This window comes from Macaca thibetana, chromosome 15, assembly GCF_024542745.1.
Source record: "Macaca thibetana thibetana isolate TM-01 chromosome 15, ASM2454274v1, whole genome shotgun sequence".
In the NCBI taxonomy this organism is placed as follows: domain Eukaryota; kingdom Metazoa; phylum Chordata; class Mammalia; order Primates; family Cercopithecidae; genus Macaca; species Macaca thibetana.
The window spans coordinates 3,511,407-3,534,811 of NC_065592.1; the positions used below are offsets into that span (position 1 = coordinate 3,511,407).

At 60.5% G+C, this 23,405-nt stretch overlaps 3 protein-coding genes, 1 long non-coding RNA gene and 2 other non-coding genes across 11 annotated transcripts in view; 3 read left to right on the top strand and 3 right to left on the bottom strand.

Moving 5' to 3' along the window:
* TMEM141 (transmembrane protein 141) overlaps positions 1 to 23,405 on the top strand; it is a 191,348-nt gene that overhangs the window by 97,787 nt on the left and 70,156 nt on the right. Inside the window, exon 1 of one of the 6 annotated variants that reach the window (XM_050760429.1) lies at positions 9,578 to 9,581. The exons of 4 other annotated variants lie outside the window; for them this stretch is intronic. The gene's annotated coding sequence lies outside the window, so the exon portion shown is untranslated. Of the gene's footprint in view, positions 1 to 9,577; positions 9,582 to 19,233; positions 19,238 to 23,405 lie in introns of those variants that run through there. One more of the 6 variants, XM_050760424.1, reaches the window with a different exon arrangement.
* Positions 1,815 to 13,476, top strand: DIPK1B (divergent protein kinase domain 1B). The gene is made up of 5 exons (XM_050760137.1): positions 1,815 to 1,971; positions 7,196 to 7,330; positions 11,382 to 11,489; positions 11,586 to 11,762; positions 12,381 to 13,476. Exons 1-5 carry the CDS (start codon positions 1,909 to 1,911, stop codon positions 13,191 to 13,193), a joined length of 1,296 nt encoding a protein of 431 aa, XP_050616094.1. The 5' UTR covers positions 1,815 to 1,908; the 3' UTR covers positions 13,194 to 13,476.
* The window catches only part of RABL6 (RAB, member RAS oncogene family like 6), a 136,769-nt gene continuing 118,957 nt past the window's right edge, over positions 5,594 to 23,405 (top strand). The window contains exon 1 of the mRNA XM_050759883.1: positions 5,594 to 5,610. The gene's annotated coding sequence lies outside the window, so the exon portion shown is untranslated. The remainder of the gene's footprint in view (positions 5,611 to 23,405) is intronic.
* On the bottom strand, positions 14,482 to 17,293 carry LOC126937147 (uncharacterized). Its single transcript, XR_007719644.1, has 3 exons — positions 17,105 to 17,293; positions 16,269 to 16,309; positions 14,482 to 15,624 (listed from the first exon to the last, which is right to left on the bottom strand). It is a non-coding gene; the product is annotated as an uncharacterized LOC126937147 (long non-coding RNA).
* LOC126938174 (small nucleolar RNA SNORA43) lies at positions 15,329 to 15,462 on the bottom strand. The gene has a single exon (XR_007719999.1). It is a non-coding gene; the product is annotated as a small nucleolar RNA SNORA43 (small nucleolar RNA).
* LOC126938175 (small nucleolar RNA SNORA17) lies at positions 15,969 to 16,100 on the bottom strand. The gene has a single exon (XR_007720000.1). It is a non-coding gene; the product is annotated as a small nucleolar RNA SNORA17 (small nucleolar RNA).

Here is a 23,405-nt window from a genome sequence, read left to right on the forward strand (position 1 = left end):
CTGTAATCCCAGCACTTTGGGAGGCCGAGACGGGCAGATCACGAGGTCAGGAGTTCCAGACCATCCTGGCTAACACGGTGAAACCCCGTCTCTACTAAAAAAATACAAAAAACTAGCCGGGCGAGGTGGTGGGCGCCTGTAGTCCCAGCTACTCGGGAGGCTGAGGCAGGAGAATGGCGTAAAAACCCAGGAGGCGGAGCTTGCAATGAGCTGAGATCCGGCCACTGCACTCCAGCCTGGGCGACACAGCGAGACTCCGTCTCAAAAAAAAAAAAAAAAAAAAAAGGAGTCTTGGGCCAGGCATGGTGGCTAACGCCTGTAATCCCAGCATTTTAGGAGGCTGAGGCAGGTGGATCACGTGAGGCCAGGAGTTTGAGACAACTCCCACCTGGGCAACATAGCAAGACTCTGTCTCAAAAAAAAAAAAAAATTCTCGGCAGGTGGCTCATGCCTGTAATCCCAGCACCTTGGGAGCCCAAGGCGGGATGATCCCTTGAGCCCAGGAGTTCGAGACCAGCCTGGGCAAAATAGCGAGACCCAGTCTCATTCTATATATTAAAAATTAAAACCAAAATGTAAAGAAGCCTCAAAACCTAATAAAAAGGAAAGAACGTGATTTTTATTAATGGTCAAAAACTGGAATAGACTCTGGAGAAGATACACAGGTGGTAAATGATCACGCAAAAAGTGTTTAACCTCGGCTGGGCGCAGTAGCTCAAGCCTGTAATCCCAGCACTTTGGGAGGCCGAGGCGGGCGGATCACGAGGTCAGGAGATCGAGACCATCTTGGCTAACACGGTGAAACCCCGTCTCTACTAAAAAAATACAAAAAAAACTAGCCGGGCGAGGTGGCAGGCGCCTGTAGTCCCAGCTACTCGGGAGGCTGAGGCAGGAGAATGGCGTAAACCCGGGAGGCGGAGCTTGCAGTGAGCCGAGATCCGGCCACTGCACTCCAGCCTGGGCGACAGAGCAAGAATCCGTCTCAAAAAAAAAAAAAAGTGTTTAACCTCATTCCTCACTCGGGAAACGCAAACCACAGCCCCAGCGAAACGCCACCACCAGGGAAATGGCTAAAATTTAAAAACCTGCCGATGGCGAGAGCCGCCCGGGATGCGGAGCAGCTGGAAGCGCCGGCGGCCGCGGGGAGGGAGCGCGTCTTGGCAGCTGCTGGCGGCGCCCCACATCCCTCACCGTCCAACTCAGCCCTCCCAGGTGTTTACCCAAGTGCAATGAAAACTTCTGTTCACACGGAACCTGTCTGTGGAGGCGGCAGCGGCTCATCCCTGAGCACCCCACGCGGAGGCGACGGGAGTGTCCTCGCGGCGAGGGGCCAAGGCGCGGGGTCTCAGGCCGGAGAGAAGGGTCGGACCCCGGGGCGGGCTGCAGGATCGGCCAGCCCAGGGCTCCGCGCGTCTGACCCCATCCTGAGGACCCAGGGAAAGGACCGGCCCTGGCTCTGCGGCCTCGAACCGGGGGCGCGCGTGGGGAGCCCTGAACCCCGCAGCCGGCGCAGCGCACGGGGCCTCCCTCCTGCGTGGGAAGCGCCCGCGAGACGCCACGGCGCGCCCGGGTCCCGGCCCCGGCCCCAGGCCCCTCCCGCGCGCCCCCGGCCCCTCTGCAGGAGGGGCGGGGTCTGCGGGTGGGCGTGGCCTCGGTGCCCGCCCCCTCCTCAGCCCAGTCGGGGGTCGAAGGAGGGCCGCTCGCCAAGCCCCGCCCCCGCGCGCCCCCGCGCGCCCCCGCCGCGCCGCCGCCGTCGGCCGTCAGAAAGGCGCGCGCCTTCGCCTTTAACGCGGGCCCGGGGGCGCGCGGCCCGCATGGCGAAGGAGCGGCGGCCGCTGCGGGCCGGGCCGGGCCGGGGCTGAGGCCGAGCGAGCCGCGGGGCCCGCGCAGCCCCGGCCTGCGCCCACCATGCGGCGGCTGCGGCGCCTGGCGCACCTGGTGCTCTTCTGCCCCTTCTCCAAGGGCCTGCAGGTAAGCGCGGTGCGCGCCCGCCGCCCTCGGCCGCCTCTGCTCGGGGAGGCCAAGCTCCAGCCCCGGAGTGGGCCGAGCGCGGAGCGGGGCCCCGGGTTCAGACACGAGGGGATCATGAGCCCGGGCTGGGCAGAGGGGGGAGGTGAGTGGCTTGGGAAGGACAGGACGCTGGGCAAGGGGCGGTGGCGGCGACGGCGACAGGAGAGTCCGGGCGGGGGATGCTGCGGCCTAGAGGCCCCCCGCCCCGCCCTGCAGGCGGTCCCTGCCCCCCAGGCTCAGAAACCACACAAAAGTCCTTTCCTCTTTTCTTCAATTAAAAAATAAGACGTGTTATTCTGCGGTAGAAAACTTGGGACACACAGAAACGCCCTGGCAAGGACATGACCTCCCTGTCCCCCGCCCCTTCATCCCATCAGCCAGCCATAGCGCAGGGACCCTGCCCTGACCCCGGGATGACCTTGAACAAGTCACCGTCCCCTCCTGGGGCGTTGCCGGGTCCGCATGGGAGACCCGGGCTGCCTTGGGTTCCGGCTGCCAGGCGCCCTTTCACCTTCTGCTTTGGGGAGATGCAGGCCAGGCCCATCAGGCTGCAATCATGCAGGGCCCAGCCTCTTGACGGGATGCCTTCCCTGACCCTCCAGGACCCCAGGCATCTGCCAGAGGAGCCAGTCCTGGTCAGATCTGCCTGTACCTCCCTGGTCCCTGCAGGGTGGTCCCGGGTCAGCAGGAGGAACCCTGCCAGGGTCCTGCCTGAGCTCAGGGCCTGGTTGGCCTCAGCTCCCCTTCTGGGAAGAGTGTATGGAACCCAGCAACTCCCAGATTGCAGCGAGACCCTCTGTGCCCACCTGGGGCTTCAGGGTGTGGTGGTCCCGGCTCAGCCTTGGGGCAGGGTGAGAGCTAAGGGGACCACCCCAGTCGCTGGGAGGTGGGGTACACAGTGGTGCCCTCCCCGGAAGAAGGGCCTCAGCCAGCGGCTGCAGAAGAGATGCTGATGCTTGGAGCTCCGCCAAGGAATGGCAGGAGAGGGGCGCTGGCTGTTCCCAGGGTGGCTGGCTCGGGGCCAGAGCCCTGGTCGGAATCCAGCCTGCCCCTCTAGTGGCCTCAGTTTCCTGGCCTTGTGAACTGCCTTTCTGGGTCAGTGCTGTGGGGCTCCCGGCCCATGGTCTGAGCCTGCTGGGCTGAGGACCACAGTGCTGTTCCATCCCGTGGGTGACCCTCCCCACCCTCCAAGTGGCTACACTGGCAGCTGGTCCCCACCTGCCCCTGCAAAGCCCCAGCCCAGGTCCTGGATGGTGGGGCCACCTCCACACTCAAGCTTTGCCCATCCATCTGTGCCAGGCCCAGGAGCCAGGGTGGGCCAGGGAGCACTATGGGGGCCTTGCAGAGCAGCTGCTTGGGATCCCAGCAGGGCCAGGGATGGCAGCTGGGGAAGATCAAGACCTGGGGGAGAGCGGGGCAAGGTGGCTTATGCCTGTAATGCCAAGAACTTGGGAGGCCTGGTGGGAGGGTCACTTGAAGCTGGGAGTTCGAGGCTGCAGTGAGCTGTGACTGGACCACTGCACTCCAGCCTGGGCAACACAGCAAGACCTTGTCTCAAGAGAACAACAACAACAAAAGACCTGGGGGATGAACCAGAGCTGGCCAGGCGGAAACAGGCCCTGGCCCAAGCCCAGGCAGGGCTCTGGGGAGCAGAACTGGGTAAGTCCCTAGCTCGGTGTCACTGTCCCCAGCTGGGGTCAGCCCTGGGCCCAGCACCAGCTGCAGTCTCCCTCCTGGCTGTCCTCCGAGGCTCCGCCCATGCTGGGCCTCCCTGCCTGGCCCTGCCTCGGGCACATTCACCCCAAACGGAGCTGTCGGACCTTATCCTGCCAGAACACCACCCACCCCCCATTGTTTCTCTGCTTTCCTGTTTTTCATCTTGAGCAAGTCTGCCGGAAACAGATCCAGTGCCCAGGACAAGTGGTCTGAGGGGGCGAGACCAACCTGGGCCTGGAGGGCTCCCCCCACCGGAGCCATGCCCTCTGCTCCAGGCCCCCCAGGACCCCACTGCTACTGGAGCTCTGGGCCCTTCCCCAGCTGCTGGGGGTCCTCCCTCTGTAGCCCTGCCTGGGACAGCCATCAGTGAGTGGATGCCAGGGAAGCAGGAGGCCAGGGCCCACCCCTCCTGAAAGAACCAGACAAATGACCTCAGCTGCCTGGACTGTGCCTTGTCCTCGTTGAGAAGCTGGTGGCCCCATTTCAGGGAGGAGTCCCCTGCTCACGGCCTGAGCAGGGCTGCAGCCCACGACCTCTGACGGGGGCTCCGACTTGGGCAGGTGGGGGTGTGGCCAGGCGCTGCCAGGAGGAGGATGTGATCAGTGGGTGGCCTCTCCCTGGCCGCAGGTGGACAGGAGGCCACAGGGAGTGCTTGGAGCCAGCGGTGGGGCCTCTCTGAGGGGAAGATGGCCGCCAAGCCTGGGCCCTTCACCCTTCAGCTGCAGGTCAGGATGTCTGAGCCCCTGCATAGGGCAAGGCCCCTCTGCTGGCCACTCCTGGACAGTGCCTGAGAGGCCTGAAATTTGCTAGGGGGCTGGGGAGAGGGAAGGCGGCACGCAGCTGTCCCTGGCTGTCACCCTTGGAAGCCCAGCTTGGAGGCCTGGATGGGGGTGGATCACCCAGCAGCCTGAGCCTGCGCTCTAGAGCCCGTGCCTGAGCCTCCTTGTGCCAGCAGGGAAACCAAGGCAGAGGGGCTGAGGATGGCAGAGTGACCTGGAGCCCTCCCAAAAAGCTGGTTCCCAGACATCTGGGTCAGAGTTTTAGGCAGGGGCCAGGAGCTGTGTGATTACTTTTTTTTTTTTTTTTTTTTGAGATGGAGTCTTGCTCTGTCACCCAGGCTGGAGTGCAGTGACGGGATCTCCGCTCACTGCAAGCTCCGCCTCCTGGGTTCAAGCGATTCTCCTGCCTCAGCCTCCCAAGTAGCTGGGATTACAGGCATGCGCCACCACGCCTAGCTAATTTTGTATTTTTAGTAGAGATGGCGTGTCTCCATGTTGGTCAGGCTGGTCTCGAACTCCTGACCTCAGGTGATCTGCTCGCCTTGGCCTCCCAAAGTGCTGGGATTACAGGCGTGAGCCACCATGCCTGGCCTTAATTTTTAACTGTGGTAAAATACATATAGCATAAAATGTATCATCTTAACCCTGTTTAAGTGCACAGTTTAATGGCACCAAATAAAGGATTCTCGATATGCAGCCGTCACCTCTCTCCGTCCACAGAGCTCTCCAATTTCCCAAACTGAAGCTCTGTCCGCATCAAACGCACACTCCCAGTCACTTCCCAGCCCCCAGCTCCCTCCATTCTTCTTCCTGTCTCTATGGTTTTGGCGACTCTGGGGACCTCGTGTAAGTGGGTCCTGCAGGATTCGTGCTTTGGTGACGGGCTCGTTTCACTGAGCCTCTTGTCCTGGCATTCCTCCCTGCTGGGTGAACGTCAGGATCTCCTTCCTTCTCAGAGCGCAGTCACTCCGCAGTGTGGATAGGACAGACGCAGCTGCTCTTCCATCCCCTGGCTGCGAACTCAAGGACTGCCCATCGCTGGGCTGTTGTGAACATCGGTGTCTGAGTCTGCGTCTTTTTTTTTTTTGGCGGGGGGGGGGACAGGGTCTCGCTTTGTCACCCAGGTGGAGTGTAGTGTGCGGTCACAGCTCACTGCAGCTTCAACCTCCCGGGTTCAGTCAATCCTCCAGCCTCAGCCTCCCAAGTAGCTGGGACTACAGGCGTGAGTCACCATGCCCAGCTAATTTTTGTATTTTTAGTAGAGATGGGGTTTCGCCATGTTGCCCAGGCTGGTCTCGAACTCCTGAGCTCAAGCAAGCCACCCACCTCAGTCTCCCAAAGAGCTGGGATTACAGGATGAGCCACCGCACCTAGCTAATTTTTGTATTTTTGTAGAGGCAGGGTTTCACTATGTTGCCCAGAATGGTCTCAAACTCCTGAGCTCAAGCAATCCGCCCGCCTCAGCCTCCCAGAGTGCTGGGTTTACAGGGTGAGCCACCGCGCCTGGCCCGCCTGCGTCTCTTTTTTTTTTTTTTTTTTTTTTGAGACGGAGTCTCGCTCTGTCACCCAGGCTGGAGTGCAGTGGCCGGATCTCAGCTCACTGCAAGCTCCGCCTCCCGGGTTTACGCCATTCTCCTGCCTCAGCCTCCCGAGTAGCTGGGACTACAGGCGCCTGCCACCTCGCCCAGCTAAGTTTTTGTATTTTTAGTAGAGACGGGGTTTCACTGTGTTAGCCAGGATGGTCTCGATCTCCTGACCTCGTGATCCGCCCATCTGGGCCTCCCAAAGTGCTGGGATTACAGGCTTGAGCCACCGCGCCCGGCCACCGCCTGCGTCTCTTAAATGCTTCCACGATGTGGCTGCGTTGGGCTCCTGGGGCCCCGTTCTCCAAACCTGGTTCTCTTTGCAGGCCTGGTCCGGCCGGAACTTCCCACCAATCTCCATTACAGCGGGAAAAATAGGGGCAGTGTCACTCGTGGTGGGCGCGCTCACCTTGTGCAGAGGTGATGATGTTATGAAATGAGATCAGGATAGGAAAGCTTTGTAAAAAAATATCTTTATTCAGCCAGTCGCGGTGGCTCACACCTGCAATCCCAGCACTTTGGGAGGCCGAGGCAGGTGGATCACCTGAGGTCAGGAGTTCAAGACCAGCCTGGCCAACATGGTGAAACCCCATCTCTACTGAAAATAAAAAAATTAGCCAGGTGGTGTGGTGGTGCGTGCCTATAGTCCCAGCTACTCGGGAGGCTGAGGCAGGAGAATCACTTGAACCCGGGAGGCAGAGGTTGCAGTGAGCCGAGATCGCGCCACTGCACTCCAGCATGGGGTACAGAGTCAGACTCCCTCTCAGAAAAAAAAAATCTTCATTCAGCAGAGAAAAGAATTGGCCACCATGTAGTCCCCTGGTTTTGACATTTATTTTTACCTGCCCGTAACACTGAAAGTCTGGGCTGCGCCTGCCCCCACCTCCAGCCCCTGCAGCCCGTTATATGACCCGGGAGAGGCAGAGCCAGAAGCGGGTGTCGCTGAGCTGGGGGTGATTCTAGAAGATGGGGGCACCAGTGGGCCAAGGGGATGGCAGGGGAAGGCTGGGGTGGATCCAGAGGGCCTTCCCGTGGGAAGTGGGGTTGAGAGCACCCCGAGTGTGGGTGCCCCGAGGGCACCTCCTCATGTAGCCCCTTCCCCTACAGGGTCGACTCCCAGGCCTCAGGGTCCGGTGCATCTTCCTGGCATGGCTGGGCATCTTTGCGGGCAGCTGGCTGGTATACGTGCACTACTCGTCCTACTCGGAGCGCTGTCGTGGCCACGTCTGCCAGGTGGTCATTGTAAGTGTTGCGTGTGTGGGCTGGGGACTGGGCTGTACCCCCTTGCTGCCCTAGACGCTGGGGCACCAGGCCCTGGAGACACCTTCCTCCCCAGATCCAGGGCCCACAAGGCATGTGGGTTTCTAGGTGGGATCTGCAGTGCTGCCTCAGACTGCGTGTGGAGGATGGGGGTCCAGGGGAGGACAGGGGAGATGTGGGGGTGGCTGCAGGGGCTCAGGAGAGAGAGAGAGGCTGGGGGCTGGGGGCAGGGCAGACTCCAGAAATGTTTGGGAGGGAGGATGTTTAGCAGGAAGGCTGGGGTGGGCAGCTGGCCTCACTGGCCTGGGATGGAGGTCCCCATGTGCTGGCCTCACTGGCCGGGATAGAGACCCCTGTGTGGTGTTCTCATTGGCCGGGATGGAGCCCCCCACGTGATATCCTCAGTGGCCCAGGATGGAGACTCCTGTGTGCTGGCCTCAGTGGCCTTGCTAGCTCCCCTGGGACCAGGGGTTCCCTGAGGCAGGCGGCAGGGCAGGGTCCTCCACAGCCTCCACCTCAGGGAGACAGGGCTAAGTCCCCTGGCGTATGTGAGCATGTGTGTGTCTGGGAGCAAGCGTGTCCACATGAGTGCACACCAAGGTGACCCCCTGCTCCTCTGCACACCCTGTGACTAGCTAGGCGGGGAGGTCATCCCAGCTCTGTCTTCCTGGCAAACCCTAGACTCGCCCAGAACTGGGCAGGTCCCCCACCGAATTTTGACCCCAGCCTGCCTGATGACCAGGGTTCCGATGCCTCCACTCCACTTGGGGTCAGGCCAGGGCACAGGTGGATCTGGCCTGTAGCAGCGGTCACTGTGGGTTGTCACAGGGGGATTGGGTGCAGGGACACCCCAAGTTCGGTGTCTCCTCCGTCAGATGGGGAGGGCGTCTCTCCTGGCAGCTGGGTGGTGAAGCTATCTAGCTGGGCGTGGACAGGCCCATGCCCCACAGAGCCATTTCTGATGGGAGCCACATGTGGAAAGGCCCAGAGGTGGCAGTGGAGGAGTGGGATGTGGGGTCCGGAGGAGGAGAGCTGCTGTGCCCAGGATTTGTTTGGAATCCATGCCAGCCCAGGGGAGGCCTCCAGGCTCCTGGCACCAGGCCTTGCTCACCCTTGAAGTCCAGGGCGCCTCTGAGCTCAGCAGGGCCGGAGGGTGGCACACTGGGCTCGTCCTGGGGCCATGAGTAGGGAGGGCTTTGCCCCAAGCAGATGCACCCCTGGAGCTCCTAGAAGGACGGAGGAGGTGGAGGGGCCGGACCTCCGGGCCGGGGTGTTGTGGGTAGGGGTGGGTGGGAGTGAGCAGAGGCGCTCATGACCGGGCGGGTTCTGAGCACCTACTGGGTGCCAGACTGCAGAGGCCGCTGAGGAGCAGGAGGAGGTCCCCCCACAAACAAGAGGAAGCTGCATGTCCGTTTCCCAGGGTGCCCTGGCCCTTCGCCCAGCGGGGGTTTCCCTGGCTGCTCAGAGCCTTCCCAGAGGTCAGGCCAAGCTCAGCTCTCCTGAGGCCATCCCAGGGCCATGGAGTCGCCGCCTCCTTGCCAGAGGAGGCTCCCTGCCCCGCCTCGTGGAGGCATTGGACGCCTCAGAGAGCCGCAGAGGCTGGCCCAGCTCACACAGCGAAGCAGCAGCAGTGTAGGGCCAGTCCCAGGTTCCACCAGGGCCCTCGAGAGGCCAAGAACTGGACTGAGTCCCCACTGAGCTCTGCTGCAGACCAGTAACAGGCTGGGTGGTGGGGGGACTGGCTGGGGACCGATGTGCGGTGGGTGGGGACCCTGAGGAGGCCAAGTACACACCCGCCTCAGCCTCTGAGGAAGCCTCACCCCACCCTGTTAGGTGCAGGAGGCACCCAGGACCATGGGGGCAGCTCCATCTTCCCACCCCGGGGGGACCCTGGCCCCAGTGCCAGCCTGGCAGAGGGCAGCGTGGCCCAGAGGCTCCTTCCCCAGCACCACTGTGTGCCAGGAACAGGGCATCCTCCTGGGGTCTGGGGCTCCGGGCGCAGGGGGCTGGTCTGGGGACTGGAGTGGACTCCAGTAGCGAAGGGCCTGCCTGCAAGGTGGAGGGTTGGACAAGTGTGCGGTTTTCCTTCATTTTTCTTTTCTCTCTTGATGAAGAGTCGGTGTTTCTTGCTGCTGAGACAGAGGCTGCCTTCATGCCTCATGTGGCGGGGTCCTCGGCCTCCGGTTGGCCCATCTCACTTCTGTCCCCACCCTTGGTGTGTGGGGCAGGGGGGCAGGGACCCTCCCTCTTCCCCACCCCAGAGGGCGGGGTGCTCCGCAGCTCACTTCCCTGGCTCCCTCCAAGCCTGCTTGGCCAGGCTCCATGGCAACTGAGGCTGTACATCCAGGAATTCTTCCCCTACCCCCAGAGGGGCAGGCCAGCTGCATCGTTCTGTCACCTCCTGCGGGGCGCTGGGATTCAGGGGCTGCCAGGCTCCCGGAGCTGGGGTGGGGGCTGAGGAGGGGCGGCAGCCAGCCCTGGGCCTGATTTAATTACCGCTAACAGTGTCTCCCTGGGGGTCTGGCTAAGGAGGGGGCCTGTGGGACCGGGAAGGACAGGCCCGGAGTCATTGTGAGGCCCCAGGGATCCGTTTTCTAAGCCTTAACAAACAGCTCTTGACAACAGAGCGCTTGAGCCTGGGCACTGGCCTCAAGGGGCTGGGAGAGGTCAAGGCTGGGGCTCCGTTGCCCACCAGGGGTACCCTTGAGGCTGTCAGCTCCGGCGGTGAGCCCTGTCCTGGCTGCACGTGGGGCAAACAGTGAGGCCGTGGCCTGTCCTCCTCCTGCCTCAGCCTGGGGAAGGTTGGGAGGGGCCGAAGATGGAGGCCAAGTCCTTGGGACAGGAGGAGCCCCAAACCTGGGAACGTTGGAAACCCACCCAGAAGCCACCATGCAGGTGTGGCTCTGGGCACCAGGATCTGTCCTGAGAGCGCCCATGAGTGCCCAGTGCAGAATGGCTGGCAGCCCGCCCCAACAGGGAGCAGAGGGGCTGGGCGCGGCGCCCTTCACGGGTTGACACCCAGATGTTTGACCTCTGACCGGGGGGCTGCTTCTCTGACAGACGCCCTGTGGCTCGTGCCTGACTCCTGTCCAGGTTCTACCAGCCTGACCATCGCTCTGGCACCAACAGCCCACCCTTCTGTTCTTCCTGGTGTCCTGGGGAAAGCCCTGCCTGGGCGGGGCAGCTCCTGGCCCTTCAGACGGAAGACGCCGTCCAGTCAGCACCACGACGGGGAACAAGTTCAGAGATGTCTCATTTACTGACCTGGGCAGGGAGGGCGCCATGAGTCAGGGGGCCATCCTCCCTCCCGGCGTCACCCGAGGCAGGAATGAAGTCAGGCAGAGACAGGGCGTGTGGCAGCTGGTGGTGTAGATATTAGGGACTAGGGTGAATTCTAGTTCACCAGCCAATACCTGCATGGCCCAGAGAGCTGGGTCAGCTGGACGGGAGAGCTGCCTCCGGGTCCTGCCTCTGGCCCTGGCCTGGGCTTGACACTGGGTGTGGTGTTTGTCTCCTGTCCAGGCAGTGGCCTTTGCTGAGCCGTGCTGTTACAGGAGCCAGGGTGGTGGGGACAGGACCAGACCAGAGGGTTGGCAGGGCTGCCCCTGCAGCCAACAGCCCCATCCTGCAGCCAGCAATGGCATGGCCCAGGGCCCTGGCACTGCCTGTGAGGGACTGGCAGCTTTCCAACTGCAGCAAGTGGAGGCCCCTGCCAGCTGACGGGTGCTGGGCCCAGTGTGGCTCAGGGACGGGTGTAGGCTGGAGGTGGCCGTCGCCAGCTCTGGCAGTTTGGGGGTCTGAGAAAAGATGGCCAAAGAACAGGGGCCCAGTGGGTGCTGGGACGGAGTGACCACGGTGATGGTTGCTTGGCCCTCCGTGCCCTCTTCCCGCCTACCTGGCCCCACCTGTGACCTCTCCCTCCCAGGGGTCCTGGAGGAACGGGTGCAGCTGGGCTTCGGGCCTGTGGGGAGGGGCTCAATGGGGCAGGGATGTGGCTGCCCCACCCCAGCACGCCCTGCACCTATCTCCTCAGTGTGACCAGTACCGCAAGGGGATCATCTCGGGCTCTGTCTGCCAGGACCTGTGTGAGCTGCATATGGTGGAGTGGAGGACCTGCCTCTCGGCAGCCCCGGCCCAACAGGTATGGCCATAGGCAGGGCGGGTGGGCCTGGGGCTGATACTGCCCGTGCAGTGGGAGGGGGACGTCTGCACAGAGGACCTCTATGGCCCTGTCCAGGTGTACAGTGGGCTCTGGCGGGATAAGGATGTAACCATCAAGTGTGGCATCGAGGAGACCCTCGACTCGAAGGCCCGGTCGGATGCGGCCCCCCGGCGGGAGCTGGTGCTGTTCGACAAGCCCACCCGGGGCACCTCCATCAAGGAATTCCGGGAGATGACCCTCAGCTTCCTCAAGGTCAGATAGCTCTCCTGAGGGGCAGGGTAGGAGTCCACACCACGGTCATGTGCCCAGCGGGCGGCCCTGGCACCAACATGCTCAGCACAAAGGCATAGATGGGCCCAAGTGGACCCTGGGCAGACCTCCTATCCCCCAGCCCCTGGGCAGGAGCCCTGCCAGGGAAGGAGCTTCTCCAGGGCTGGGGGCACCGGTGGGCTGGCAGCTGAGGTCGAGAGGAGGCTCCTGCAGTCAAGGGCCATGGGTCAAGCACAGCAGGTGCCCCAAGTGGAGACCAGGGCTTGCAGAGAGGGGCCGCTTCCTAGGGCTTCAGCCAGCGCAGAGGGCATTCTCATCCTCAGGGAAGCTTTGAGGCTTCTCTGCTCAGGTGCCCACCCCCGAGCTCCCCAGGTGCACCCAAAGCTGCTGAGAGATGGGAGGTCTGTCTGGCAGCAGCAACACAGGCCAGGAGAGTGAGTGGGCACCTTGCTGGCTGCCTCCTCCCCCCGTGTAGCTGAGGGCTGGGACCCCTAACCTGGCAGGGTGCTGGTCTGGTTGGCAGACCACCCAGGTCAAAGCCAGGTTGTGCTCCCAGACATCCAATCAACTGGTTTTTCCTCTCTTGGTCCCAAACGCCAGGCGAACATGGGAGACCTGCCTTCCCTGCCAGCGCTGGTTGGCCAGGTCCTGCTCATGGCCGACTTCAACAAGGACAACCGGGTGTCCCTGGCGGAAGCCAAATCCGTGTGGGCCCTGCTGCAGCGTAACGAGTTCCTGCTGCTGCTGTCCCTGCAGGAGAAGGAGCATGCCTCCAGACTGCTGGGCTACTGCGGGGACCTCTACCTCACCGAGGGCGTGCCCCATGGCGCCTGGCACGCGGCCGCCCTGCCACCCCTGTTGCGCCCGCTGCTGCCGCCTGCCCTGCAGGGTGCCCTCCAGCAGTGGCTGGGGCCCGCGTGGCCTTGGCGGGCCAAGATCGCCATCGGTCTGCTGGAGTTCGTGGAGGAGCTCTTCCACGGCTCCTATGGAACTTTCTACATGTGTGAGACCACACTGGCCAATGTGGGCTACACAGCCACCTACGACTTCAAGATGGCCGACCTGCAGCAGGTAGCACCTGAGGCCACCGTGCGCCGCTTCCTGCAGGGCCGCCGCTGTGAGCACAGCGCTGACTGCACCTACGGGCGCGACTGCAGGGCCCCGTGTGACAGGCTCATGCGGCAGTGCAAGGGCGACCTCATCCAGCCCAACCTGGCCAAGGTGTGTGCGCTGCTACGGGGCTACCTGCTGCCTGGCGCGCCCGCCGACCTCCGCGAGGAGCTGGGCACACAGCTGCGCACCTGCACCACGCTGAGCGGGCTGGCCAGCCAGGTGGAGGCCCATCATTCGCTGGTGCTCAGCCACCTCAAGACTCTGCTCTGGAAGAAGATCTCCAACACCAAGTACTCCTGATGGGCAGTGAGGGCCTGGCCACCCTTCCTGGAGCTGGCCGGGCGCCAGGGTCCAGCCCGCCCTCAAGGAATCCTGTCAGAAAGTATGAAATGCAACTGTTGCAAAATCACTTCCCTAAGGTTAGGGCTCTGGATTCCAACACCATAGACAGGAGATCCCGGCTCAGAGCAAAGGTGGACATCCTGGCAGGAGTGCCCTCCAAGGGGTTTTGTTACTCTGAAGAATGTGATGTCAATAAACAGCTTTTATGTAATGCCCAGGGCTGAGTACCCTGAGCCCCATCGATGCTGCGCACGGGACCCTGCGCCCGCTGTGGATCCAGGCCGTCAGGCTGGGGTGAGCCCCTGAATCCTGGGGAGGCAGCCCTCAGGTGTTAGTACAAGGTGAGATCTGTTCCAGAGCCCCTGCCTGCCCTTCAACCCACACACACCTCTGAAGCCACCAGGGCAGTTCCCCAAACACAGCGGCTTCTGCAACAGCCAATGACCAGTACCCCTAAACCTGGGCCGTGACACAACAGAACAAAAAGGTGTTCTAGTAACAAAACAGATTTACGCGTTATTTTAAAAACTGATTTTACAAAATCCAGCCATGAGATGTACAATTCATTCTCTAGAAACTTCTTCTCCAGCCCTGTGCACTCTCCCCAGTAGCCCAGGGCACCCAGCAACTGTCCCCCAGGAGAAGATCCCACCACAGCAACACCTTTCTTCAGGCCGGGCTCTGCTCCCAACGTCTGAGTCAAGACAATCCATTCCATTCAAGGCCAATTTATTCTCAAATTTTGCCAACACAGAAATACTATCCTTGAAGAAGTGTGCATTAAATCTTTTAATTCACTTCATTCTGTATTTCAAAATAAACGTTTTCCATATATATTTTCCCCCTTAGAAGGGAAAATTCAGGATCTTAGGTTCCAGGCAGTTCAAAAACAGCCAAGCAACCAGTTTTTTTTTTCCACCAGAATACCACAATGGCAGAACTTAAGAATCGCGATATGAAAATGGAGGGGTGGTCCTGGCAGTGGCCCCTGGCTGGAATACACAGCACTACCCAGGCAGGGGCAGCGAGTGCCCCAATGCCAGCCTGCTCATCCCTGTAATGAAAGCAGAGCAGGAGATGCAGCTGTGGCCCTGGGGGCAGGTGGGCTTGTGGAAAGCTGGGCTCTGAGGCTGCAAACACCCCGAGTGCCAATGGTCCCAGAGGGGGCAAGGCCTGTATCTGTACCTTTATTCCAGCCAGCCTCCTGCACAGGGCTGGGCCCACATCCTGGCCTCTGCATCTGAAAAGCAAACAAGGACAGTGATGCAGACCAGCGTTTTTTAACCTGGATTCACCAAATGACCTTCAGAGAACCCAATTTATGAAATCCTGAAACTTTCTTTTTTTCCAAGACAGAGTCCCGCTCTGTTACCCAGGCTGGAGTACAGTGGCGTGATCTTGGCTCACTGCAACCTCTGCCTTCCAGGTTCAAGCGATTCTCCTGCCTCAGCCTCCCAAATAGCTGGGATTACAGGCTCGCACCACCACACCTGGCTAATTTTTGTATTTTTAGTAGCGACGGGGTTTCAGGCTGGTCTTGAACTCCTGACCTCAGGTGATCCACCTGCCTCGACCTCCCAAAGTGCTGGGATTACAGGCCTGAGCCACCGCGCTCAGCCTCCGCAAACTGTATTTTAAAGTTATCTTTCTTGATATGATCTCTTGGCAGAAATTTAACACTGGCACTGCTGACATTTAGAGCCACATCACTCTTCACTGTGGGGCGTCCCAGGCATTGCAGGACGTGTGGCTGTGTCTTTGGCCTCTGTACCCCCATTCCTACCCATTCTGGGGAGAGGATCCCTGTTTCCAAATAGCCTGTTTATCCCAGCTCAACTGCTCTTAGTCAATCTTGCCCAAGGCCTCCCAGACAGACCTGCAGAATAATTCCCAGAACAAGGCCTGGGAGTGAGACGCACACTCCTGGTAACCCCACAAGTGCCCGGAGCTTCAGACACACACGCACCTCCTTTATACATATCTACACCTCAGGGTTCCCAGCAATGTTGCTGCCCCTCCCTCATGGAGCAAAGCAGGTAAGGTGTTTTCCAAAGCAAAACCCAAACGCTGCCTGGCTTTGGCTGCAAGTCATGTCATGTCAGGCCATAAACCATTCTCAGTGCCCACTGGTTCCCGGGCACTGAGTGTAGAAATCGCCACTTCCTCTTTGCCCCGAGGTCACAGGCACGGCAGAGCAACTGTCTGGTGCCGACAGGTCCAGGACAGCATCTGCAGGGCAGCCACTCACACCCACCCGGCAGCAAGGGCAGGCAGGGAGGGAGGGCAAGCTTCCGCCTCGCCTCTTACCTTGATCAGGGCTGGTGCAGGTCAGCCTGGTCACCCTGGCCAGTGCTCACACTGGAAGTCCATCACAGGCGAAGTCACCTTCCTGTGTTAAATAACAAAGAATGCTTGGCAAAGAATCAAAACACAATCAAGTGGCTGCCGTTACTGCTATTAACTCAGACACCAGCAAACCCTTCCCCAGTCCTGTCCTGCGTGATCCTGACACGGTGTATGGCGTGACCCAGCGCACGCCAGACCTGACCGATCCTCTCACAGGTTCTTAAAACTCACTCCTGAAGGCTGCTCCTGGAGGTGCCCTCTACCTTCCCACTATCCCTTCAGACCCCTAGCGGCCAGCCTAGCCCAGAGCAAGGGTTAGAAAGCCCACTCACAAGGCCTGCCCTCTGATACCAGCAAAGGAAAACAGATGCCTGTCCATAAAACAGGAGTGTCAGACTATCAAACATTCAAACGTTCACGGGGCAGAACGCCGAGCGTAGACATAGCCTCTCTAATCTCTGCCACCTAATGACACAGATGTGACACGGCAGCCACAGCTGCAACGCCTCTAGGGGCAGTGTCCTGTAGAAGATGAAATAATCCGTTTTTATTCCCCTGGAGAGACAGCTTCTAGCCACAACGTGAACACAAGACCGACTGGTCCCTCCAGTCACTGAAGATGTCGCATAGCAGGGCTTAGTTACACTGGAGGATTGACCCTGTTCCAGTTCCCACGTACCAACTTACCCAACACCCCAAGCACATGCCGTTTCCAGTGAGCACACGTCCTAGAGAAAAAAGAAACCCCAATTTTGTATAAATCTTGCAAACACCACAGAAGGACATCACACAAACACTGCATTTTTTTGGGAGGCCGAGGCGGGCGGGATCACTTGAGATCAGGAGTTCAAAACCAGCCTGGCCAACATGGTGAAATCCCGTCTCTACTAAAAATACAAAAAAAAAAAAAAGTTAGCTGGCCTGGTGGTGGGCGCCTGTAATCCCAGCTACTCGGGAGGCTGAAGCAGGAAAATCGCTTAAACCCAGGAGGCAGACGTGGCAGCGAGCTGAGATCGCGCCACCGCACTCCAGCCTGGTCTACAGAGCGAGACTCTGTCTCAAAAAAGGCCGCGTTCCCGGTCTCCAGGAGGGTGGACCAAAGATGATCCCTGCCACCAAAAAGCTCACTGCCACAAGGGCCATTCTAGAAAAATCCGACCCAGGTTACTCTCTCCCCTTACTCTCTGGTTAATTTGCGGGAGGGGAGCTGGAGTTACAACACTGTGCCACGGAACGCGGGCTGCTGATCCCCTGCAGGTACCAAGGCACCAGGACTATAAGGCGGAATGCCCGCCAGACAACTGAGCAGTCCTCCTTCGGCCAGAACAGCCTCCCGCTGAGCAGCCACAGTGACACGGCAACCACCAGACGCGTGGACACTGCCTAAGAAATCCATTTTTCAAAGATGCGACAAACATCTTCCCACAGCCTCAGCGACTCGGGAAGCAGCAGCAGGAGCGGAAGGGTCGTGGGTGAACCGGATGCTTTTCTCTAAGCTCCGAATTCGCGCACTGAGCTCTCACCAGGATTCTCGAAGCTTCCTGGCTGGAAACCGCGCAGGGCCGGGCAGCGCCCTCTCCACCAAGGAACACAGCAGCGGCGCCTCCTCCGCGGCCCGGGCCCCATCCCGCGGCTCACGCGGCCAGGACGCCCCAGGTCAGAGCCCGCCCCTACCCCGCAACCGGAGGCCGGCAGCCGAGTCCCTTAGGCCGCGCAGCGCCCGCGAGAGCAAGAACGCAGGGCGGGGCCCGCGCAGGCGCTCGGGAAAGGGGCGGCAGGAGAATGCAAAGAGCCGAACCACCATGGCAGCCGCCGGCGCGCGCAGAGGACGCGAGAGGACGCGCCGCAGCTTTTATAGCGCGGACGGCGGCCCGCAGGAGTCAATCCTCCCCGCCCAAGCAGCGCCCCCCGGCGGTCCCCGGCCGTGCCGCTCCCCGCGCCCGCCGTGTTCCGTGGCTGGCGGGTGGGCGCTGTTCCGTGGCTGGCGGGTGGGCGCGTGGGTTCGCCACGCAGAGCTGCGGAAGTGCCTGCACCGCGACGCCCCACAGGGCCAGCAGCCGGGGCCGCGCCGTCGCCGACCCGCCAGGTGCCGGGCACGCCGCGGGCACTCGCGGCTCCCCGTTTTCGCGGAGGATTCCCAGGCCGGGTCAGGAGGACGTTCCACGAGCCCGTGGGTCCCCGTGGTCCCAGCCATCCGCGGCTCCCGTGACTGACGAACAGCGCCCGCCCGGGGCAGCGTGGGACTCCCACGACGCGCCCCGTCCCTTCCCCACCAGGGGCTCTACCGGTGTTGGCCATGGCGCGGGTACACACCAGGCGCCTAATGAGTGCTGAGGCGGGCGAGGGTCCCGGCTGGCGCGGTAACCCCGGCCAGGCCTGCCCAGCGCCCTGTCTGCGCTCTGTCCTGGGACCTCGGTCACCGCGCAGGGCGGGACACCGAGGCCTCGCGACCAAGCGACTCGCCGCGGTCGCCCGGCTGCGAACAGTGGTGCCGGGACTCGGACCAGGACGCGAACTCCAGAGCAGGGGATGACAGGCCAGAGCCGCAGGGGCCGGGAGGAAAGCCGCGCTGCTGTCCTGGGGCTGGGCAGCCTCTGCATTGCTCAGCGCAGACCGCTCTGGCCTTAAGCCTGGAGGGGACACCAGGAGATGAGGCTTCTTGCTCAGCCTGCTCTCTGCAGCCACAGGCAAAGGCCAGGAAGGCCGGGGTGCAGGACCTGGCATAAGAGCTGGCTGCAGCTCGGGTGCTGGCTTAGAGGGGGCAGGACCTGTTGATAAATTCAACTCAAATTTTCATTGCCTTTGCAAAGCCAGAAAACACCTCAGGGCTCCTAAGAAACGCCCCAGCCCAGGACCCCAGGACACCTCGCAACTGGGCTGCAGCTGTGTGGTCTGATGCGCCTCCCTGTGTGGCCCCACCTGGTGTTGGGGCTGGAGCTGGCACCAGAGCAGGCTCCGACTCCAGAGATGGTGCAGGCTCTGTCCTAGCACTGACATGGGTGTTGGAGACAAACTGGCTCTGCCCCGGGGACTGAAGTTCTGGAACTGCCTCTAGCTGTGTTGCTGTTGCTAGTCTTTGCCCTGGGAAGAGTGTCAGAGCTGGTCCTAGCTCTGGCTGTGGTGCTACAGCTGGTTCTTGATTGGATTTCGCTCTAGAGCTGGCAGGAACTCTGGCTGTCGTGCTGAAGCTGGTGCAGGAGCTGGTGCAGGTCTGAGATGGCTGTAGCTGGAGGGGCCTCTAATTCTGGTTCTGGTTGTGGAATCAGCCATCGCTTTATGTCTGGTGCCAGCTCTGGCTCTGGAGGTGTTGCTGCAGCTGGCCCTGCCTCTGGACCTGTCACTGGCTTGAGGCCATGCAAATGGTTTTGAAGCTGTTCCTGGCTGGAGGGCGGATGCTGGAGCTGTACTGGAGCCGGCACAGAGGTGGCTAGAGCTGCCCCTATCTCTGGGTGTGCTGCTGGAGCTGGCTCTGATCCTGGAACTAGCACCAGAGTTGGAGCTGGAGCTGGCTCTACCTTCTGAGCTGGTGCAGGAGTTGGCTGTAGCTCTGTAGCTAGTGAAAGCTCTAGCTGTGGAGAGAGGGCAAGAAACATCTCCTCCTCCAGAGATACTGAGTCCCCTGCACCCCCACCCAGCACTTGCTCTGTGCTGGGGGGCAGAGCTATCGAGCACTTACTGAAACCGGTATGCGTAGTCCCGGAGCAGGCCACGACCTGCTGAGACCCAGGAGAGGACCTGAACCCCAGCACCTGAGAGAGGAGCTGCCCCGTGACAGTGGGGTACTTAGAAGGTGGAGATGGGCCGGGCGCGGTGGCTCAAGCCTGTAATCCCAGCACTTTGGGAGGCCGAGACGGGCGGATCACAAGGTCAGGAGATCGAGACCATCCTGGCTGACACAGTGAAACCCCGTCTCTACTAAAAAATACAAAAAAACTAGCCGGGCGAGGTGGCGGGCGCCTGTAGTCCCAGCTACTCGGGAGGCTGAGGCAGGAGAATGGCGTGAACCCGGGAGGCGGAGCTTGCAGTGAGCCGAGATCACGCCACTGCACTCCAGCCTGGGCGGCAGAGCGAGACTCTGTCTCAAAAAAAAAAAAAAAAAAAAAAAAAAAAGGTGGAGATGTCGCATCTCCTGCCCCGGGTCACATGACAGAAGTCAGAGGGTAGGTAGGTGGCACTTCTGTGCAAGTCAGCCCGGGCTGGGTGTGGTGGCTCACACCTATAAGGCCAACACTTTGGGAGGCCGAGGCGGGCGGATCCCGTGAGGTCAGGAGTTCGAGACCAGCCTGGCCAACATGGGAAAACCCGTCTCCACTACAAATGCAAAATCAGCCGGGCGTGGTGGCACATGCCTGTAATCCCAGCTAGCGGAAGGCTGAGGCAGGAGAATCACTTGAACCTGGGAGGCAGAGGTTGCAGTGAGCAGAGATCGTGCCACTGCACTCCAGCCTGGGCAACAGAGTGAGACTCTGTCTCAAAACAAAACAAAACAAAAGTGACAGCAACAGACAACCTGCAGTCCCAGAGCACCCACACTCTCTGTGACGACTCAGAATTTCTTCCAGACTTCACAGATCACCATTCTGGATAAAACAACAAATCAACTAAACGTGGACACCTTCCCCTCCCTGCTCTGGCTGCCTTGTGGACACACAGGTTCACACCAAGGTCATTACCAAGGTCATTACCAAGGTTTTGCATTCCCCCCCTCAAGCTCTCCCCCCTACCACACCCCTGAGGGTTGGGACATTCTGGAATTGCTTTGTTGATCGGCGCTGATGGGGAGGGCTTTGAAGGAGGTGTGTGATCATCTTCAGGTCGAGGCCTGGACGAAGCTGGCCCTGAGGCTGGAAGACATTCCTGGAGAAAACGTAGGGGCTCTTGGCCGCTACACGAAGTCCAAATGAAGTGGGCGGTGAAGTGGGCAGTGGGTGTGGGAGTGGGAAGGTGGAGGTGTCACGCCCCTGCCCCTGGTTACGTGACGGAGGTGGAAGGGTGAGTACAAGTCAGAGTACCCAGTGGAGCCCCGCAGGGCTGCTGGCAGGTGCTCCTGGGGCTGCAGAGTGTGTGAAGCCAGGCACCCCCAGGACGTTTTGGCCATGAGCAGGGATCAGGCCCCCATGGGGAAGGGAGAGTGCTGGGGAGGTCTGACCCTGGCAGGGGCAGATCGGGGGAAGCTGACTGTGCAGGGCTGAACAGTGTCCCCAAAATGTCGTTCCACCTGAACCTGTAACCCCAGACCGTGGGTGGAATCGGGTGTCTGGGCGCAGCGGCTCACACCTGTAACCCCAGCACTTTGGGAAATCAAGCTGGGAGGATACTTGGGTCCAGGAGTTCGAGACCAGCCCAGGCAGCATAGAAAGACCCTGGATCTACAAAAAATAAAAACAAGTTAGCTGGTGTCATGCTGCACACTCATCCCAGCTACGCGGGAGGCTGAGGTAGGAGGATTGCTTTGGCCCAGGAGGTCGAGGCTGGAGTGAGCCATGATTATGCCACGGCCCTCCAGCCTGAGCGACAGAGTGAGACCCTATCACAAAAAAAAACAAAGACAAAATAAGGTCCTAGATCCAATGACTGCTGAGAGGAGGAGGGCCGGCCACAGCAGACAAGGCCTCAAGAAGGGGGGACAGTGATGGGAGAGGTACAGCCCCAGCCTCAGAACACCCAGACCTACCAGCACCGCCCGCGGCTGGAATAGACAGGAAAGAGCCTCCTTCAGCGCCCTTGGAGGAGCGCAACGCTGCAACACCCGGGTCTGGACTCCCAAGTCCAGGCCTCTAGAACTGAGAATGAGCTTCTGATGTCCCCAGTTTGCAGTATTGGGGCATGTCAGGACCTCCCACAGCCGGTGGCCGTTCACAGTGCAGGCCAGACACACTCAGCCTGACCCCACGGTCCACCTTGCTTTCGTCACCCGGAGGTCGGCCCTTCCTATCCAGTTCTTTGAAACTGTTAGGGCTTTTGCTTAACAGAAAGAAGAAAGATGACCCAGTCACGTGCAGTAAAAAAGCTGTCAGCCCAAACTGGTGACTCTGGGTCTTTAAACACCTTCAAAAAAAAAATAAATAAAATAAAAATAAATAAACACCTTCCATGGGGCCACACAGGTGCCCAGTCCCGTGCCGGAACCTTTGGGAATTGCAAACTATGACCAAAATTATGGGGCTCTGGCAAGAGCCTCAGGCCACTCCCTGCCACTTTTTCATCCCCAGCCTGGACCTCGAAGGCCCAGCGGAGTGACCATTGTAACTCCAGGACAGAATTGCACAGGGCCCTCCAGGAATGCCGGCCAGCCCCATCCGCCTGGCCGCAGCTGTCTCTGCTGCCAGCGAGCGAGGATGTCCATGGGCTGTGGGCTCACCTGGGGGCTCATCGGTAGCAGGCACACCTGTGGGCTCCCCCGGACAATTTTTTTTTTTTTTTTTTTTTTTTTGAGGCTGAGCCTTGCTCTGTCACCCAGGCTGGAGTATAGTGGCACGATCTCGGCTCACTATAGCCTCCATCTCCCCAGTTCAAGGGATTCTCCTGCCTCCGGCTTCCAAGTAGCTGGGATTACAGGCATGCACCACCACGCCTGGCTAATTTTTGTATTTTTAGTAAAGAGGAGGTTTCGGGCCGGGCGCGGTGGCTCACGCCTGTAATCCCAGCACTTTGGGAGGCCGAGGCGGGCGGATCACAAGGTCAGGAGATCGAGACCACGGTGAAACCCCGTCTCTACTAAAAATACAAAAAATTAGCCGGGCGCGGTTGTGGGCGCCTGTAGTCCCAGCTACTCGGGAGGCTGAGGCAGGAGAATGGCGTGAACCCGGGAGGCGGAGCTTGCAGTGAGCCGAGATCACGCCACTGCACTCCAGCCTGGGCGACAGAGCGAGACTCCGTCTCAAAAAAAAAAAAAAGAGGAGGTTTCACCATGTTAGCCAGGCTGGTCTCGTATTCCTGACCTCAGGTGATCCGCCTACCTGTGCCTCCCTCCCAAAGTGCTGGGATTACAGGCGTGAGCCACCGCACCCAGCCTCCCCTGGATACTTGTTCTCATCTTCCTCCAGAGAGAACCCTGGCCGTGCTGCTGCCTCTGAAATGGGGGTCAGGGAAATGGTGGTGTTCAGGAAGCAGCTGAGGTTGTGGTGTCTCTGAGGCTCACTCCAGGGCCATGAAGTGGACCTAACCCACAGGGCTGTGTGTGATGAAAGGGCGTCATAGACCGCACGGGCTCTGCAGAGGGTGGCGGCTGGCACCCACAGAACCTCAAGCAACTCTGACCCACCAGCTGGCACGCCGCAGAGGGAGGTGCACTGGTGTGGGTGGTGTGTGCGCGTCTAACCTCGCCTGCTGTCCCTCCCTCCCTGTCCGTGGGACCCCAAGTGGCCCCTCTCCCCATTCTCCCAGCTCCTTCCCTTCTTCCTCCTCCTTCTCCCCACTGACAGGATTGAGTTGTGGAGCTGGCAGCTTCCCTGGGCCCAGGGAAGGGAGGGAGCAGAGCCGGAGGCCCCGGAACAGAGCAATTGCCCTCACCCTGGTGAATGGGCGGTTCAGAGGCCCACACTCGGGGTTCTCGAGGCTGGACGGCAGTATGGGGCTCCCGCTCAGCTCACGTCCTGCCTCTGCAGCTAGCCGGCGTGAGGGAGCAGAGATATCGGAGGGGGGCCAGGGGACCTGGGCCCACCTCTCCATGACTGTGCCTTGGCCTGGGATTCTGGAAGAGGTGGTCACATCTCCGCCACTCTTTAATGTTTATTGAGACGGTGTCTGCTCTGTAACCTAGGCTGGAGTACAGTGGCACGATCTTGGCTCACTGCAACCTCTGCCTCCTGGGTTCAAGCAATT